Genomic DNA, 18364 nt, shown 5'->3' with positions numbered 1-18364 from the left:
TCTGCAATGCTACAGAGAATGAATGGGTCCTTTTCCCAGGAGTGATAGGAGATGGAGAAGCTACAGCCAAAAGCAGAAGTCCCAGGACAGGTGGTCATCCGTCAGGAAAAAAAGGTACATCAATCTATCTCATCAGCCAGGTGAAGGTTCTCACGTCATTTCTGTTCTGATAGATTTACTTTCTATAGACAAGAGACTGTAGGCGTGATATGAAGAGCCCCTTGTCTTCAGAGGTTATCTCACAGGGCCAATGCACATGCTAATGCTGTCACCGAATATTGTCTCTTTCACTTATCTATGAGGAATGAATAAGGGATACATATTTCTGGTTGAATATATTTGGTATTCTTACTGCTCTGGCTACACATTCTGATCCAGTAGCTTGAGCACAATGGCATTGTTTTTTATCACCTAGGACAAATTTTGAAGTATTGAGAAAAACATTGAAATAAACCATACAGGGTGGGGACTTTCCTAGTGGTCCAGTGGCTAGTACCCCAGGCTTCCACTGCAGGGGTCCCAGGTTCGATCCCTGGTCAGGGAGGTAGACCCCACGTGCCGCAACTAAGAGCCAGCACAGCCAAATAAATAAATAAGAAAAAGGAAATGAAATATAAAATGTTAAAAGTACTTGTTTAAAAGAAAAGACAAGGGTATGTCTCAGGGTCGGGTAAGAAGAACAGTATGTATGCTAAAGTAGTTTAGAGCAGGAGTCTAGTCCCAGCTCTGTCATTGACCAGTCTAAAGTATTTTGGCACCAAACCAAACTAACTCTATGAGCCTCGGGCTCTCCACTGTGAAGTGAGTTTTACAAACCCTGCCATGTCAGGCTGGTGGAATATATGTATTATGGTGGAATATATGGATTTATGGAAAGCATCTATCACAGTACATGTCTCTATTGAGAAATTAGGTGCAATTCAGTTATTATGATTATCTTGACCTCAGATATTACATCAGCTGGGTTTCTTTTTTGCATCTACCAGATGTCAGAAACTATGCAGCGTTCTAACTGAAAGAAAAACAAAAATGACCCCACCTCTGCAATCAGCCAAAATTCTGCTTAGCAATGAAACCAAAGTAATATATTCTCTCCATTCCCTCTTTACCCTGCTTCTTTCTTGTTCTTCTTGAAACAGAGAGTATCTCAGCCTCCTCTGTAGAATAACAGCTTCCCTGGAAACTATAATTGAATAGGCAGACTGGGACTTTCTTTGACCAAACAGTGCAAGTATAGGCCTGAAAGACTTCTTTGAAGCAGATGCTCAATTAATGTTTGTGTAAAAGAAGAGCCACAAATAAATCATTTGCTATAATTTATATTCTCAAACATTCTTGAAAACCGTAAGCAGATCCAAGTATATATCTTATACATTTACAAAAAAGGAGACTATAACAGAGAGTAAAGCAAACCACAAATTGAAGAACTTTCAGCTATCCCTCTATGTATCTATGTTCTGAGCTTCTATTAGTGTGGTGTCTTTCACATTTCTAAGGATATTCTTATCCTAAAGTGATGTTATTCTCAACCGGGATCACAAAAGTGATTTGAGGATTTCCAATATGCATTTCCAAAAACAAAATTCCTACTCATGAATTTGACAAACAGCAAAGTGTGTGTGACCCATGTTATTCAAATACTTGTATCATCAACCTCAATACACTTTCTGTTGAAAAAAGAAAGAACTGATAACTTGGGGGGGGGGGGCAAGTCAACAGGAACACAGGCTGATGACAGGCTTTTCTGACCACAAAGTGAAGAACGGCCTTCAGCCCACACTAGGAGCGAGATGACTGGCTGGATGTGGCCCTAGTGTTGCCACTGGCCGAGGCAGAAGGGCCAGCACTGGCTGCACCAGAAATGCCAGGCATGGCTGAGGCAGGATGCTCAGCCCAGGATACAGCAGAAGGGCCATCCCAGGCCGAGACAGAAATGCCTGCAGTATCCCAAACAGACGTGCCAGCCCTCCCCGAGGGAGAAGTGCCAACGCTGGCTACAGCTCTGGCGCTGGTGCTCTCTACTTCCTCTCTGGAAGACTTCTCAAAATGCTCCAGGAGGGTAGCAGGGACCGTATCATTGACTTTGGCCAAAAACTCCAGGACTTTCATCTTGTTGGATTCCATGAGCGCTCTCGGACCCCACAGGAACTCATAGCGAGGGGGATCGCTGCCTGGCACCTGGCGGTACTCCACGTACTCTTCCCGCACCAGATCTTCTGTGAGGAACTTCCTGGTATCTCCAAAGATGTAGTGCCTTCTTCCATCATAGACGCCCAGAAAATTCATGACCTTCCAGATGTCCTCCTCAGAGAGGCGGTGGCCATTCATGTAGATGACACCCAGAAGAGGCATCAGAAGACCATTCTTTGGCAGCCCCCAGTCACTTATAGACTCACTGTCGCTGAGCTCTAGGTTGCTCAACAGGATATAGGAGTGACCGTCGGGCCTGACTTCCTTCAGGACCAGGCCAAACACCATCTCTAAGTGCTTAGAGGCTCTCCTGAGGATCTCAGGGAATTGCCCCCTGTACCTTTTATTGATTGCCTTCAGCATTTCTGACCTCTCAATGAGCTCCCTCACCTTATACTTATACAGCAGCTTCTGCACCAACACCGGCACCTGCTTGCACAGAGGATCTGTGTGAGAGCTCTCAGCAGCAGCTGAGGCCTGGGAGGAATTTTCACCTCCCTGACCTTGGCCCTCAGCACCTACGCCAGCTCTTGCATATGCTGTGGCACCGACACCCGCTCTTGAGCGTGCTGCACCACTGACATCAGATCTTGCACGTGCTGTGGCACCGACAACAGCTCTTGAGCGTGCTGCACCACTGACATCAGATCTTGAGCGTGCTGCACCACCGACACCATATCTTTTGGGTATAGCACCTGCAGCAGCACTGGCCATGCCTTGGGCTCCCTGAGGCCCCATGGGGGTGCCAGCAGCTGAGGAGCTTGAGGGAGCACTCTCTAAATCAGGAGGGGAGGAGGAGGTGGTCTCTTCTCCCCTAGATGTGGTGGCTTGATCATGAAGACCCTGGGTCTTAGCCCAGGCCTGGTGATGTTTCCCTTGACCAGGGACCTTACTCTTCTGCCTACGGGGCATGATGGCCGTGGACTGGAACTACAGGCAGGAGTCCGGGTCAAAGGACAGGAGATTGGTGCACCTGGAGGATGGAGAATGAGGTGATGTGAGCAACTTAAAATGGGGACATTCCACCTTGACTTTATCAAAGGCCGCCTCTGCAGGTGTCCTTGAGGACACTGCCCGAGGAACCCACAAGGCTCCTGTTTCGTGCTCAGCCTGTCTCCACAGAATCCCACAGAGGAGGAACAGAGGCCTTAGATTTTCCCTCTGCATCCTCTCAGCCCTGCTTTGGATTTACCAGAATTGCGGTCCTCTCAGCTCATCTTTAGTATCACCATGTCAAGCCTTGGCAGAGCCTGGGCACCCTTCCCTCTGCTACTCTGATGCAGACAACTTTAGACCTCCACATTATCCAGAAGCCAAGTGAAGGGATATCTCAGGCCACCTCCCTCCCAGGGGATACCCAGTGCTGAGGGCTCAGTAGGGTTTTTTCCATCCTGAGTTCACTGTGATCACCATTCATGGTCCTTACCTTGGCTCCTTAAAACATTGGGCACCATTCTCCATTTGCTGACTGGTGGCTGCACCTTCAGACTAGACATTTCCCCTCCCCTAGACTTGGTATAAAGTGGTGAAGTAGATGCTCAACCTCACAGCCCTTCCCTGAGATTTCCTGGGCTCAAATCCAAGGGATGGGATGAATGCACTGAGTACTCACTCAGGTTCCTCAATTGGGCTCCTGGCAGAGATGCTCCTCTTTCTCCTGAATTGATGCCTGTGAGATAGCAAAAGCCAATCAGCCTGTGTCCCAACAGGAGGAAGTAAGATGACCTTATCTTACCAAACACAGTCTTCTAAGAACAGGTGCTATTACAGGCAGGTTGATGTCCCTGTGCTCCCACACAGGATCCCAATTCAAGGTCTATAATATCTTTTTGCTTCTCTTTTCTTCTCTCTCTCTTTTCATAATTAAATGTATTTACTATTAATTGGAGGATAATTGCTTTACAGTATTGTGTTTCTTTCAGCCACACACAATATGAATCAGCCATAGGTATACTGTATATCCCCTCCCTCTTGAAGTTCCCTCCCAGCTCCCAGCCCATCCCACTCCTCTAAGCTATCACAGAGCAGCAGGTTTGAGCTCTCTGTGTCATAGGACTAATTCTCACTGGTTATCTATTTTACATATGGTAATATGTGTGTTTTCAAGGTTACTCTCTCAGCCTGTCCCTCTCTCTCTTTCTCCCAGTGTCCACGAGTCTGTTCTCTATGTCTGCAACTCCACCGCTGCCTTGCAAATAGGTTCATCAGTACCATCTTTCTGAAATACATGTATATTTGTTAATATACAATATTGGCTTTCCTCTTTCTGACTTAATTCACTTTGCATAAAAAATTAGGACTAAAATTACCACTTGAGACAACAATCCCACTACTGGGCATATCCCCTGAGGAAACAGTAACTTGAAAAACACCTGTAGTCCAAAGTTCGTTGCAGCATCTTTACAATATCCAGGACATAGAAGTAACCAAGGCCTACATTTGATTTGTGACACGGTCTAAGATTTCTCAGTCTGCTACCACGCCACTCAGACCACGGTGGAGTGGTCTGAGGGGAGTTGCATCCCCTTTAGCCCGCAGTGGGAACCGCCATGTATTCTTGAGGTCTCAAAGGGATGATGACAGGGAGGATGTGGTCTGAATGATGTGGTGTGGAACATCCCCACAGCCGCTGAGGTTCTCACCATCCCGCCAGGGAACACAAAACTCTCCCTTCCCAGCCTGACGCTCCCCACTTTGACCTGGTCTCTCACTTCCCTGAGATGATCTGGGAAGCGTCATGTCAAAATGCCCGATTGCGACTCTGTTTCTTATGGGAAGAGCCCCCATCCTCACTGAGCGGCACAACCGTGAATAGTGTTGGGGACTAGGCCCCTTCGTTGAACTAGGTTTATTCCTTTAGAGCAAGCTTCTCACCTCCCTGATCCCACCTCCAGTAAACGATAGGGGACACCACTGTCGGCCAGCTCCATGTCGGGCCTCCTAGAGCTGAGTGCAGGGGGGCTGCTCAGTGTGGCCCCCATGCGGTTTCGAAGTCTGATACTTGGCCCTAAGGGCCACTATCTAGGACCGTGAGCTCCTTCGAGGGTAGAATCCGGGCCTACCCCCACAGACCAACGCCTTCACCTGAGACACGCTAGACCGCATTCAGCCTATAGCTCTGAGGGACTCGAAAGAGCCACATCACAGGGGTGGGACACGGCTGGGTCACTTTTCTTAATAGTGGGTTCGTAAAGTCCCTTCAGTTACATTCCCGTCCTCACCTTGGTTCTGGAAAAGTCCTGGACACTGAAACGCCACCAAAGAGACACCACGACTCCCAGTCAAGCTCCTCGCCTTAGAAGCGGAAGTGGACGGGAGTGCGTACGGTCCTACGTGGGGTCTCCCGGGGATGACGGCAGGGGCCGGGAGCTACGGGAAGCCTGGTAGCTCAATATTCATCCGTCCCTGGGTCCTCCTTGCGCAGTGTGTTAGAGCCCGGGACATCTCAAGCTATGAATCCAAGTCCTCCAGCCCCCAAACAAAGCCCTCGACTCCCTAAGTCCCTAGTGGGAGGAGTCAGGGCGCTGCTCTGAGCATCTCTGCTTGTTAGGAGGGGCGCCACTCTGTGAGCCTCCCTCGTTGGGGGAGACCCTCTCACTAGCACTGATGGTCCTCACTTTAAGTCAGGTTATCGTCAAGACGTCCCTCTCTGCATATCTGGGGCCTAATCCTGCTAGAGGAGGCCCTACCCTCCCCGAGATCACACAGGTGGAATGAGGGGACCACTCAGAAGTAGCTCTTCTTGTCTCTCAGGGCTAAGAATTTACAGAATTCTGTTTGGCTCCCTCTCCAGGCGTCCCCTCTAACAGTCAGCATTGTCATCTGAGGTCCCGCTTGGGCTCAGGTCCATTCCTCTGTGAAACGGAGGCTGATCCTATTAGACAGAGATCTCACCTCACTGAGACTTGGCAGACTGAAATCAACCTGACATCTGTCCCCAGAGCTTCTTGGGGAACCCAGCATCAGATATTTTCCAGGGCTTCCTTTTATGGTGTGTGCTACCATGAGTCCAATTTCAAGAACTCATATTGACACATGATAAATCCTGTAACTCCACTCTCTACTTTATGAAGCTTCTTGTCTTACATCAAGGTCCTAGGCTCCTGAGAATTCCACGTTGGAAGTCAGGGTGATCCTCTTATGATCCTAGTCCATCAGGTCCTCTGAGAAAAGACAGTGGGGATGCAACTTGAGTCCTTCTGTATTCCTCCTGCTCAGCATCTTCACTACATCTACCATAGCCAGGGACTGCTCCTTCTACTGATCTAAGATTCCTCTTCTTAGTCTTTGGGTGACCCCTGTATTCAGGGGTGATTGTCTCCTCAGCCCTCCTTCATGGAGGTTCCCATATCAGCTTCTGTCCCTTGATTAAAGGCTTCCTGGGAAATGCATATTCCTACACACATTGAGTGGATACACTCTAGAAAATCTTGGAGAAAAGGGGACCCGGTCCCAAAAGTGATGTTAGATTAGGAAAACGGAGCAGAAATCAAGGAACTCAGGACAGATATTATGCTGTCAGAGAAAAAGAGCTGATATATTCCTTCTCTTCAGCCAGATTTAGGGGGTCTGCTTAGTCGCTCAGTTGTGTCTGACTCTTTATGACCCCATGGACTGCAGCCCGCCAGGCTCTTCTGTCCATGAAGATTCTCCAGGCAAGAATACTAAAGTATGTGGCCATACCCTCCTCCAGGGGATTTATCAAATTCAGGAATCGAATCCAGGACTACCATACTGCAGATGGATTCTTTACTTTCTAAGCCAGTAGATTTAGGGTAGTTCTGAAGTATTTACTCTTGGCACCTCCCTGTTGGTCCAGTGGTTAAGACTCCGCACTCCCAATGCACAGGGCCTGGGTTTGATCTCTGGTCAGATAACTGGATTACACATGCCAGAACTAAAAGTTCAGGTGCCACAATACAAAAAATGTAATATGTTGCAGCTAAAGAGCCTGCATGTGGCATCAAAGATTCCGAGTGTCACAACTAAATGCAGCGCAGCCAAAAAATAACTATTTTTAATTAAAAAATAAAATGTTTGCTTTCTACATAGAAGGGTAGTGCCAGATAATCTTGTAAGCCCTCGATCACTTGAGGGTGTCTGAATTTGCACATGCAGATGATCATGTGGTTGCTGAGCATTATCTCCTTCTCTCCTTTATTCATGCCTCTTAATTATTTTGGTGTTTGTATTGCCTTGGCTATGTATCCCAACCCAGTGTTTTGGTCACAGAGTCCTTCTTTCTATCACTCAAGATACATTTTGGAGTGCTAGAAGACAGTGAATTAACTGCCCCATGAGCACCTCAGGCCGGGACAAATGGAAGGGTATGTGCTCTGGACAAGTCAGACCATTGCTCTAGCCCCAGCTCTGTCTCTTATCAGTTGTGTGGACTTGGGTCCATCCCCAAACTCTGGGAGCCTCAGGTGAAGTGGCTTTCGTAGGGCTAGTGGCATGTAGCTAAAGCACCTGGCTCAGTGCCTGGACCACACTCAGACTTTACACATTATCTGTTTTTACTATGATTATGATTATTTTGTTCCCAGAGGATAACACCTACCCTGATGAATTTTTAAATCCAGGAGATGTCAGAGAATCTGTGGCATTCTTGGACATAGAACACCAGATCAGTCCAAAATGCTGTTTAGAAAGAATCTTTCATTTCCACTACTAAATCATATTTTGAGTGTGGGGGTAGTTCTTTTTAGCTGAATGAAATTCACATAGTCTAGAATTTGGTTCTTAGACTAATGCTTCCTTCCTTCCAAGCTGCTCTTTCATTTAAACAACTCCTAGAGACTTGCCTTGGTGGCCCAGTAGCTAAGTGGCTAAGAATCTCTGCTCCAAATGCAATGGGACTGGGTTCCATCCCTGATCAGGGAACTAGACCCCACCCCACACACCACAAGAAAAATATCCTATAAGCCACAACTAAAACATTCCTCATGCTGGAACTAAAGTACTCTCAAGCTGCAAGGAAGTTCGAGGATCCTCAGTTGCAAAGATAAGACCGAAGACAGCCAAATAAATAAGTAACCAAATATAATAAGCCCCCATCTTCATCAATTTCACCATCACCTAAAATATACTCATCTCATACACTTTGTGGAATTATCAACACAGCCAAAACTGCTGAATGGAATGCCCTTTCAATAACATGAGCTCTGTCTCCATGACTCACTGCAAAGAGTGTCAGCCGACTGGTCCTGAGTTTCCAGTTTCATTCGACTATTACTTTTATTTCACAGAATCTCCTTGGAGATGATGAGCATGAAACATATAGGTTGAGCACCGTGTTCACGTGCACTGGGACAGGAGCACACGGCACATTCCAGCCCCACCCCACGGGGGATTTCTCTCTGGTTTACTCATGTTGCTGTTTAGTCACTCAGTCGTGTCTGACCATTTTCTACCCCATGGACTGAACAGATTGCTCTGTCCATGGGATTCTCCAGGCAAAACTACTGGATTGGGTAGCCATTTCCTCCTCCAGCGGATCTTCCTGATCCAGGGAATGAACCCACATGTCCTGCATTGGGGGGTGGATTCTTGACCACTGAGCTGCGTGGGAAGCCTGATAATTGAAAAGTAATTTTTCAGGGTGGTTTTCCATTCCAGGCTTAAGTCTCTCAACTTTGAGACCCACTATCTGAGGGTTTGGCTTCTATTTAGTACTTCTACAGCCTCCCAGATGGGCTCAACATGTAGCCTAACTTAAAATTACCTCCCACAGACATTTATTGTCCTAAAGTCTCCAAGTGCCTTGCCTCAGTGTATTTACACTAGACTCCTCATGAAAAGCCCTCAATCCCCTCACCTCCATACACCTCATTTTTATTGGGCCCCTAGATCTTTGTTCATGAGCTACTTTATATGAATTGTTTTCTTAGACTCTAGAATTCTATAGGAAATGGTTTGGTTTATTTTTCTTAGCATCCCCAGTACTACTCAGAAGCTTCCAAACAGCAGATGCTAAATTGATATTTGAAGAATTACAGTGCAAGTGTGCAAGAAGTCAAGTTTACTGGGATTTCACTTCTCCCACATTCTTAAATAAGCTAAGCCAATCCAGGTATATACACTTCAATTTTACAAAGAAAGACTAAAAGGAATAAAACAAACCAAGAAGTGAATACCTCTCAAGATGTTTTTTTCTGTATCTTATAATCACACAGCCTTCACTGTGGAAATATTTCCATTTTCACCCACAAAAAAATCCATATTCCAGTATCATGTTGTCTTGTTCTGAATGACAAGAAATGATCCAAGGATTTCAGTCTATGCTATGTAATACGAAAATTCTTATTTTTCAACTTGATAATCTGTAGTACATGTGGGAGCTATGCCATTAGTATACTTAGACTCTGAAGCTAAACACATCTTTGATTAAAAGGAACAACATTTAAAAACAGAAAAAAAGAAAAGTCTCCAATTTGTGCATATTGTATAGGAACACAAGTACGTTATATGCTGTTTCCGTGAGTAACACTTTGGCCCTTTGCTAGATGGAAGATTGCCTGCTTTCTTGAAATGCAATATGAAGTACCTGCTCAGACTTCACTACGGGTGGGAGGAGCTTTGGTCATGCTCTGGAAAGTGCACTGGCCCTGGCACCGGAGGAGCCCTGGCTGCGGCTCTGGCTCTGGCCCTCTCTTCTTCAGCTCTCAAAGCCTCTTTGTACCAGGATGCGAAGGCACTGGACTTAGTGTCACTGACATTAGGCCCAAACTCCCACATTCTTTTGTATATATCTATCATGGAAGCATCCCTTATTAGTTTACAAAGATCATGCTCATTCTTTTTTATAGCTGTATAGTACTCCACTCTGTGGAGATATATCTTTCTCCTGTTCCTTCTGTTAACATGTTCATGGATATGTAAGCATTTTCATATGGTTGTGGATGTATCTTCAGGGTTAATTTCTGAAAACTCTAATTACTGGCTCAAATGACATGTTGCTGTCAAAGAATAAGATTAGTACATTCTGTAACACTATATTCAAAAATAAACTGAAAATCGATTAGAGACCTAAATATGAGTGGAAACCATGAAACTCTTAGAAGTCACTATGAGTGGGACACTCTTCGATATAAATCATAATAATATATTTTTGGATCTGTCTCCTAAATCTAGGAAAATAAAAGCAAAAATAAATAAATGAGATGTAATTAAAGGTAAAAACTTTTGCACAGCATAGGAAACCATCAACAAAATGAAAAGATGACATACTATATGGGAGAACATATTTGCCAATGATATAACCAATAAGGAGTTAATATCCAAAATATATTAACAGCTTATATAACTCAACAGTTTAAAAAAAGAATTTTAAAAATGGGCAGAAGACTTAAATAGACATTTTTCCAAAGAAGAGAAACAAATGGCCGAGAGGCAGATGAAAAGAGGTTCAACATCATTATCATCATATGAATGCAAATTAAAACCACAATGAGGTATTATCTTATACCTATCAGAAGGGCTCTCATCCAAAAGGAACAGAAGTAACAAATGTTGGTGAGCATGTGGAGAAGATCTGTACACTGTTGGTGGGAACGTCAACAGGTGCAGCCACTATGGATAACAGTAAGGAGGTTCCTCCAAATCTAAAAAGAGAACTAGCAAATGACCCAGCCATCCCACTCCTGCGTGTATATTTAAAGAAAAATGGCCCACTCATTTGGATGGTCTCCTTCATCCATTTGGATGGTACTCGACGCTTGTCCGAGTCTGAGGGTCTCCACTGCTCATCTCCCCTCCCCCCATCTATTCTCCGTAGGTGACCCCGCCCCAGTCCAACCTCCCTGTTCACTAAGAGGCACCTGTGTCTGCAGAGCCAGTGTGAGATGAAGAGAGAGCCCTTGCCAGCCACCAGATAATCAGGAGTTTTGGCCGGACCTTTGAGCACACACTGAGACCGTGAGGAGTCAGACAAAAAGCACAGACTATGGCGCTGAAATGGATTAGTAAGGAACTTAGCGATGCGGCCAGTGACGCTCCAGCACAATATCCTGCAGGTCCAGTTGGGGAGGATACATTTCACTGGCAGACCACAATTATGAAAAAGAACGGCAGCCCATACCAAGGCAGTGTATTCTGTGTGACAATTCATTTCCCTAAAGACTACCCGTTCACACTACCTAAGGTTGCATTTCCAACAGAATTTATCATCCACACATGAACACTAATGGCAGCACTTGGCTCAATATTCTAAGATCACGGTGGTCTCTTGCTTTCATGATTTCTAAAATTCTGGTATCCATTTGTCCCCTGCTATGTGATCTGAACCCAGATGACCCCCTCCCCAGTGCCAGAGGTCACAGAGATCTATAAAACAGACTGAGATAAGTACAACAGAATTTTTTAGGAATGGACTCAGAAGTATGCCATGTTATGCTAACTTAAAGTTAGAATAACCTGCATTAAAGCTTGAATAAACTTTAAATTACTGTTTAAAATGAAAAAAAATCCACTAATTCAAAAATTCCATGCACTCCAATGTTCATAGCAGCATTACTGACATTTGCCAAGGTACAAAAGTAATCTATATGTATACAACCTACACACACACACACACACACACACACACACACACACACACACGCATAGTGGAATATTAGTCATTAAAAAGAATGAACTTTTGCCATTTTTCAACAACATGTATGGAGGTTGAGGGTATTATGCTATTAATTAGTAAATAGTTATATTGTATTAATGAAATAAGTGAGCTAGAGGAAGACAAACGCTGTATGATGCCACTGACATGGAGAATTTTAAAAATAAAACAGACTAGGGAAATGAAGCAGACTCACAGATATAGAGAACAAGCTACTGGTTACCAGTGGGGAGTGGCAAGTAGGAGGGGAAGGGCAGGGACAGAAGATTAAGAGGTGCAAGCAATATGTATAAAATAAGCAACAAGGATATATTGTTCAACAAAGGGAATATAGCTAATATTTTATAATAACTGTAAATGGAACATAACCTTTAAAAACTGTGAATCACTTTGCTGTTCACCTGTAATTTATAAAATACTGTACATCAACTATGAAAATGAAGTGAAAGTATTAGTTGCTCAGTCTTGTCCAACTCTTGTTGACCACATAGACTGTAGCCCGCCAGGCTCCTTTGTCCATGGAATTCTCCAGGGAAGAATACTGGAGTGGGTAACCAGTCCTTTCTCTAGGGGATCTTTCTGACCCAGGGATTGAAGCCAGGTCTCCTGCCTTGCAGGCAGATTCTTTGCCATCTGAGCCACCAGGGAAGCCCACATCAACTATACCTCACTTTAAAAAAATCTATTTTCTCAGGAACTTTCACATATGCAATACAGTATCATTAACTATGGAGTTGTCTGGTGTCTCAGCAGTAAAGAATCTGCCTGTTGATGCAGGAGATGAGGGTTTGATTCCTGGGTCAGGAAGGTCCCCTGGAGAAGGACACGGCAACTGAATCCAGTATCCTTGCGTGGAAAATTCCATAGACACAGGAGCCTGGTGAGCTACAATCCATGGGGTTGCAGAGTAGGAAACCACTTAGCAACTTAACAAGAATTATTAACTACAGTCACTATGCTGGATATTGTGTCCCCAGGACTTCTTTATTTTGTACATGAAAGTTGTGAAAGTTTATCCCGTTTGACCACTTACACCCATTTCATCCATCACCCAACCCCCACTTGTGGTAACCACCAATCTATTCTCTCTGAGTTCATTTTTCAAAAATTTTCACATATAAGTGAGACTATATAGTATTTGTCTTTGTCTGACTTATTTCACTTAGCACAGTGCCCTCAAGGTGCATCTGTGTTACTGCAAATGGTCAGATTTCCTTTTTCTCTTTTATTGGCTAAATAATATCTGAGTGAGGATGAGTGTGTGTGTGTGTGTGTGTGTGTGTGTGTGTTTGTGTGTGTGTGTCTGTGTGACATTATCCATTCATCCATTAATAGACAGTTATGCTGTTTTCATAATTTGGTTATGGTAAATAATGTTTCAACGAACATGGAGGGTGCAGATATCTTTTCCAAGTGTTGGCTTCATTTCTTTCAGCTAAATTTCCAGGAGTAGAGTTGCCAGATCACATGGTGGTTCTATTTTCAATTTTTTTATGAGCATCTATACTGTTTTCTATAGTGGCTGCATCAATTTACATTTTCATCAACTCACATTTTCTTTAATAATTTAAGTATACCCTAAATGCAAAAGTTATATGTTTCTAAATTTAAAAGGTATATATCTTTGAAATTTAGGAATGAGAGACTGAATACAGTAAGCTAGATCCACAACTGAACCACTTTAATTTTTTTTCTCTTCTTATCCTATCTTAGTGTGGGGTTTTTCACATTACCAAGGATACCCCTGTTCCAATGCCATGTAATCTTGCTCTGGGTCACACAGATGATTTAAAATTTTTTCAGTTTCTATTTCAGAAAACAAAATTCTTATTTCTAAATCTGATAAACAGCAATAAGTGTGTGACCCGTGTCATTCACAAGTTTATGTTCTGACTCTAAATAAACTTTCTACTGAAAGGAAAATCACTTGAAAATTACCGCCTCACCCCCCACAAGAAAAGGATAAGTCAAAAAGTTATTGACGCATATCAGGAACACAGGTTGACAGGCTTTTGTGATCACAAAGTGAAGAAAGGATTCAGACCACACTAGGGGTGAGTGGCCGGATGTGGCCACAGAAGGGCCATCACTGTCCAAGGCAGAGGTGCCAGCCCTGGCTGCAGCTCTGGCTCCAGTGCTCTCTACTTCCTCTCTCCAAGTCGCCTCATAATGGGGCAGGAATGCAGTGGGGACACTATCATTGACCTTGGCAAAAACTCCAAGACTTTCACCTTGCTGGTTTCCATAACTGCTCTCAGACCCCACAGGAGCGCTCTCGGATCCCCCATAGCGAGGAGGATAACAGCCAGGCAGTGTGAAGAGAAATGAATCGACAAAATGTCAGCCTCAGACTGGGAGGAGTGAAACATTATGGACTCTAGAGCAATTCAGACCAGGCTCTACACTCAGTTCTGTCACTTTATCAGCCTGGAGAATAGAAGTTCTTTGTCTGCTAAGTGAGTTTGGTAAGACTTGTCTTACAGAATTATTGGAACATATGTAGCTTGTGTAAAGCACCTGGCACTGCAGCTGGCAATGTTTAGGTTTTATAACGCTTATTTTCATACCAGAAGAAAATCTATGGGAATGTCTACCTTCGTCTATGGGAATTTTCCTTTATCCAGGAGAAACTACAGACCATGTGGTCTTCTAAACAAAGAAAGCTAAGTCAATCAAACTGCTGCTTAGCAAGAAACCCTAGGGTTTCCCCAGTGGCTCAGTGGTAAAAAATCCACCTGACAACCAGGAGATGCCAGTTCAATCCCTAGGTTGTGAAGATCCCCTGGAGAAGGAATTGGCAATCCACTCCAGTATTCTTGCTTGGAAAGTTTCATGGACAGAGGAGCCTGGCAGGCTACTGTCTATGGGGCCATAATGAGTCAGACACGACTTAGCATTTAAACAAGTAACCCTAAGTAAATTTTCTCTATCAGAGAATATGTTATTGAATTTAGAGGCAAGCATTTTACCAGGATGCAACTCAAAACATTATAGAACTCATGTCAAGGACCAGTAATTCCCCTGCCTCCCAAAGACCTCCCGACAAAACACCCCAATTTTCATGTATTTCACCACCACTAAAATCTAGCCCCTCTCAGGAGGTCTACTAGATTACACTCGAGATACCCTCATGTTTGGAGTGTGCTGGGGCTCCTTCTGTTCAGGGACCAGAATGCCAGCACAGTGACTTCTCAACATCCCATCAGAAAGGAGGCAATAATAGGCATCAAACAGCTGGTCTGTGGACTGTGTTCACCTGCACTGGGGCAGGAGCACTGGACACCTTCCATTCTTTCCCCAGGTAGAGAGTCCCTCCGGTTGACTCACAATCTTAGGGTAACTGTTCAGGGCAGCTTCTCATTTCAGTCTCAGCCTCCCAACTCTGAGGTCCACCATCTAGTGATTTGGTCCCAGCTCACCATTATCACAGGCTCATCCAGCCCACCACGCAGCCAACTTAAAATGACCTCCCAAGAAGGAACAGGAATGCAAAGATGTATATTATGATTAGCTTTCCAGCCCCACCTTAGCTTCTCACAACTTAAAAAGATTGGGAGTGTTGGTCGAACACAAAGTGAAGAAGTTGCCTCAGACCTGACTAGGGGCTGGAGGGACTGCTAGGTGTGACCTTGGAGCACACACTGGCCTTGGCAGGACTACAAATCCTGACTGTAGCTCGGGATCTCTTGTCATCATCTCTCAGAGCCTCTTCATAATGGGGCGGGAAGGCACTGGGGATGTTACCATTGACCTTGGCCAAAATACCAAAACTCAAAGTTTTGGTTTGAGAGAATAAAGGCTGAGAGAATTTAGACCTCACTGCTCTCATCCCAACTCCCTCCCCAGCATCCTGCGTCCTTTTTGTCACTTGTCTGGGATCATCACACCACCTTCCTTATGGAATCACTGCTCATATACTCAAGACATCTACAGGCAGGTGCAGGTTCTCCTTTATCTTCGCATCACCCCCACCAGCACAGAACCTTCTGAAGAGCAGATGCTCAAGTAGAGATGGGAATAAAGGAGCCACCAAGCAAGGAATGTAGTTTCTTATTGTTTCATTTTATCGGTATTGTTTAATTTTATCGGCATTCTTGAATAAGCTAAGAACATCTAAGTGGGTATTGTTGAATGTTACAAAGAGAAAGACAAATATAAGATAAATCAAAACTTGACTACAGCTTATTTCATCTGTTTTAAAACCACAGCATTCTTTCACATTTCCAAGAAAATTCCTATTCCAAAGCTATGTTATCTTGTTCTGGATCCCAAAAAGATGCAAGGATTTTCTGAATTACACTACACAGTACCAAAACTCTTACTCTTAGATCTGACAGACAATAACAAATCTGTGATCCATATCATTTGTAAACTTGGATTCTGAATCTTAATAAACATTCTAGGAAAAGAAACAACATTTGAAAGGTAATAGTGTAAAACTGGAACACAAAGAAGATACATATTATGACCTTTCCAGCCCCACTTTAGCCTCTTACTACTTAAAAGGTTGGCAGTATTGGTCAAACAAAGGAAGAAGCTGCCTGAGAACTCACTGGGCATTGGACGGATTGCTGGGTGGGACCTTGGGTTGGTTGGCCGTGGCGGCAGGACGAGACCTAACTAGAGATCTACCTCGGGATCTCTCTTCCTCTTCTCTCAAAGCTTCCGCATAATAGAACGGGAAAGCACTAGGGATGGTACTATCGATCTTGGTCAAAAACTCCAGCACCTTCATCTTGTTGGTTTCAGCATGGGCTCTTGGGGCCCACAGGAACTCATAACTCAGGGGATCGCTGTCGGGAATCTGACGATACACCAGGTAATTCTGCTGCACCAGCTTTTCTGTGATGAGCTTCCTGGGATCCCCAAAGATTACATGCTGCTTTCCATCATAGATGTCTAGAATATTCAGGAACTCCCAGACATCAGCCTCAGAGGCGCGGTTGCCATTCAGGAAGATCACACTCAGCAGAGGCATCAGAAGCCCATTCTTCGGCAGCCCCCAGCTGCTGCTCAGTACGCCATCATTGGTGAGGCCTAGATTGCTGACCAGGGTATAGGAGTGACCATTCAGCTTGACTTCCTTCAACTCAAGCCCAAAGGCCAGCTCCATGCACTCAGCTGCTCTCCTGAGGATCTCGGGGAAGCGTGTCTTGAACCTTTTGTGAAAAAGCTTCAGCATATCTATCTTCCTAATGGGCTGTTTCATCTTAAACTTCTGAAGCAGGAAATGTATCAACACCCCTGCCTTCTTCGTCAGAGGATCTGGGGGAGCGGGCTTAGCAGAGGTCGAGGCCTGGGAAGATTTTCTACGTTGCATAGCTTGGCGCCTGGCACGTGCTTTAGATCTTGGGCGTGAAGCCCCTGCAACAGGAGAGCTAGTGGCTGCAGCTCCCTGAGGATTCTGGCCCACACCAGCAGTGGGAGAGCCCGGGGGTGTACTCCCAGAAGTAGGGGTGGGGGAGGCAGCAGCCTGAGCATCCCCGAGATCCTTGGTCTCCATGCGTGCTTGGTGGCATTTCTCACGCCCACGGCGCTTGCTCTTCTGTCCCCGAGGCATGACTATCAGCAGGCACAGCGGGCAGGGGACCGGGCAGGCAAGTAGGTGATGCTGGAACCTGGAGAAGGGAAGATGAGTGGATGAGCTCCTTCAGCGGGGAGGGAAGAAGGCTGCTCTGCCCATTTCCGTGAGAGCCCTGCTCCAGGAACCACTGGCCGCTTGTTCTTGGTCAGCCTATCCCCTGAGAACCCGGTGAAAGAAGTGAGTGGGCCAGCCTCAGGCCACAGCCTGCCTGTGGCTGCCTGTGGTGACAGCAGATCCTGGGAGTGGGGCCCTCTTTGGGTCCCTTCGTTTACACACACAACTGTCACATCAGATCTTAGTAGAGCCGGGACCCCTGCCATATGCCACTTGAAAGGTGACGCCTCAAACTCCCTGGGACCCAAGAGAAGGAACCGAGTCACGGACGCTGTCGGGGAGGATGGTGCTGGCAGTTCTGGGCGCCTGCTCTGTCCTGAACTCATTGCTTCTCCATTCAGGGTCCTCATCGTGTCAACACTGAGGGTGTGGCCCCCTCCCTCCTGCCTCCGGTGCCGCCCCTTCAGGTGAAGAACCTCATCTCCCTTAGAAATGACACAAAGAAATGAGGGGCCTCAGCGCAGGATCGGGCAAGACTCTTCAGTGTTCATTTGATTAGCTGGAAGGGGGAGCGTGCTACCTTCAGTCCTCATTCACAGTCCCCACCCTGACTCCTGGGAGGATCTGGCGGCTCCTTTCTCTCCTGACTTGAGGACCTTTCCTCACAGCAAGGCCAACAGCTCCCTGAGATTGAATGGGGGAAGCCAGGGTGGCCTTACCTGGCCTACCGCCCACGGTCTCTGGGGCATGAAAAGGTGTAGCTGGGGGTTGAGGCCTTGTAATGTGTGGTCCTCATGTGAGGTCCCCAGATTTTACATAGGGGAGAGTCTAAGATTCCTTCCTCTGCTGACCCATTAGACTAAGGCGCTCACTTTCCTGTTAGCTGTGAGTGAGACACACTGCTGCCCGCCATGTATGCCTGG

General features: G+C 45.5%; 2 protein-coding genes and 1 pseudogene across 2 annotated transcripts; 1 reads left to right on the top strand and 2 right to left on the bottom strand.

Moving 5' to 3' along the window:
* Positions 1 to 1779: 1779 nt before the first annotated feature.
* Positions 1780 to 3102, bottom strand: LOC136153239 (melanoma-associated antigen B2-like). The gene is made up of 3 exons (XM_065914860.1): positions 2829 to 3102; positions 1962 to 2717; positions 1780 to 1874 (listed from the first exon to the last, which is right to left on the bottom strand). The coding sequence occupies exons 1-3, from the start codon at positions 3100 to 3102 to the stop codon at positions 1780 to 1782; spliced, it is 1125 nt and encodes a 374-aa protein (XP_065770932.1).
* An 8032-nt stretch (positions 3103 to 11134) lies between these two features.
* On the top strand, positions 11135 to 11587 carry LOC136154392 (ubiquitin-conjugating enzyme E2 D3 pseudogene; annotated as a pseudogene).
* Positions 11588 to 16352: 4765 nt separating this feature from the next.
* Positions 16353 to 17363, bottom strand: LOC136154391 (melanoma-associated antigen B1-like). The gene has a single exon (XM_065916689.1). It carries the CDS (start codon positions 17361 to 17363, stop codon positions 16353 to 16355), a length of 1011 nt encoding a protein of 336 aa, XP_065772761.1.
* Positions 17364 to 18364: the final 1001 nt, after the last annotated feature.

The sequence above is a fragment of the Muntiacus reevesi genome, chromosome X, assembly GCF_963930625.1.
Source record: "Muntiacus reevesi chromosome X, mMunRee1.1, whole genome shotgun sequence".
In the NCBI taxonomy this organism is placed as follows: Eukaryota; Metazoa; Chordata; class Mammalia; order Artiodactyla; family Cervidae; genus Muntiacus; species Muntiacus reevesi.
This window is presented reverse-complemented; position numbering and strand designations above follow the sequence as displayed.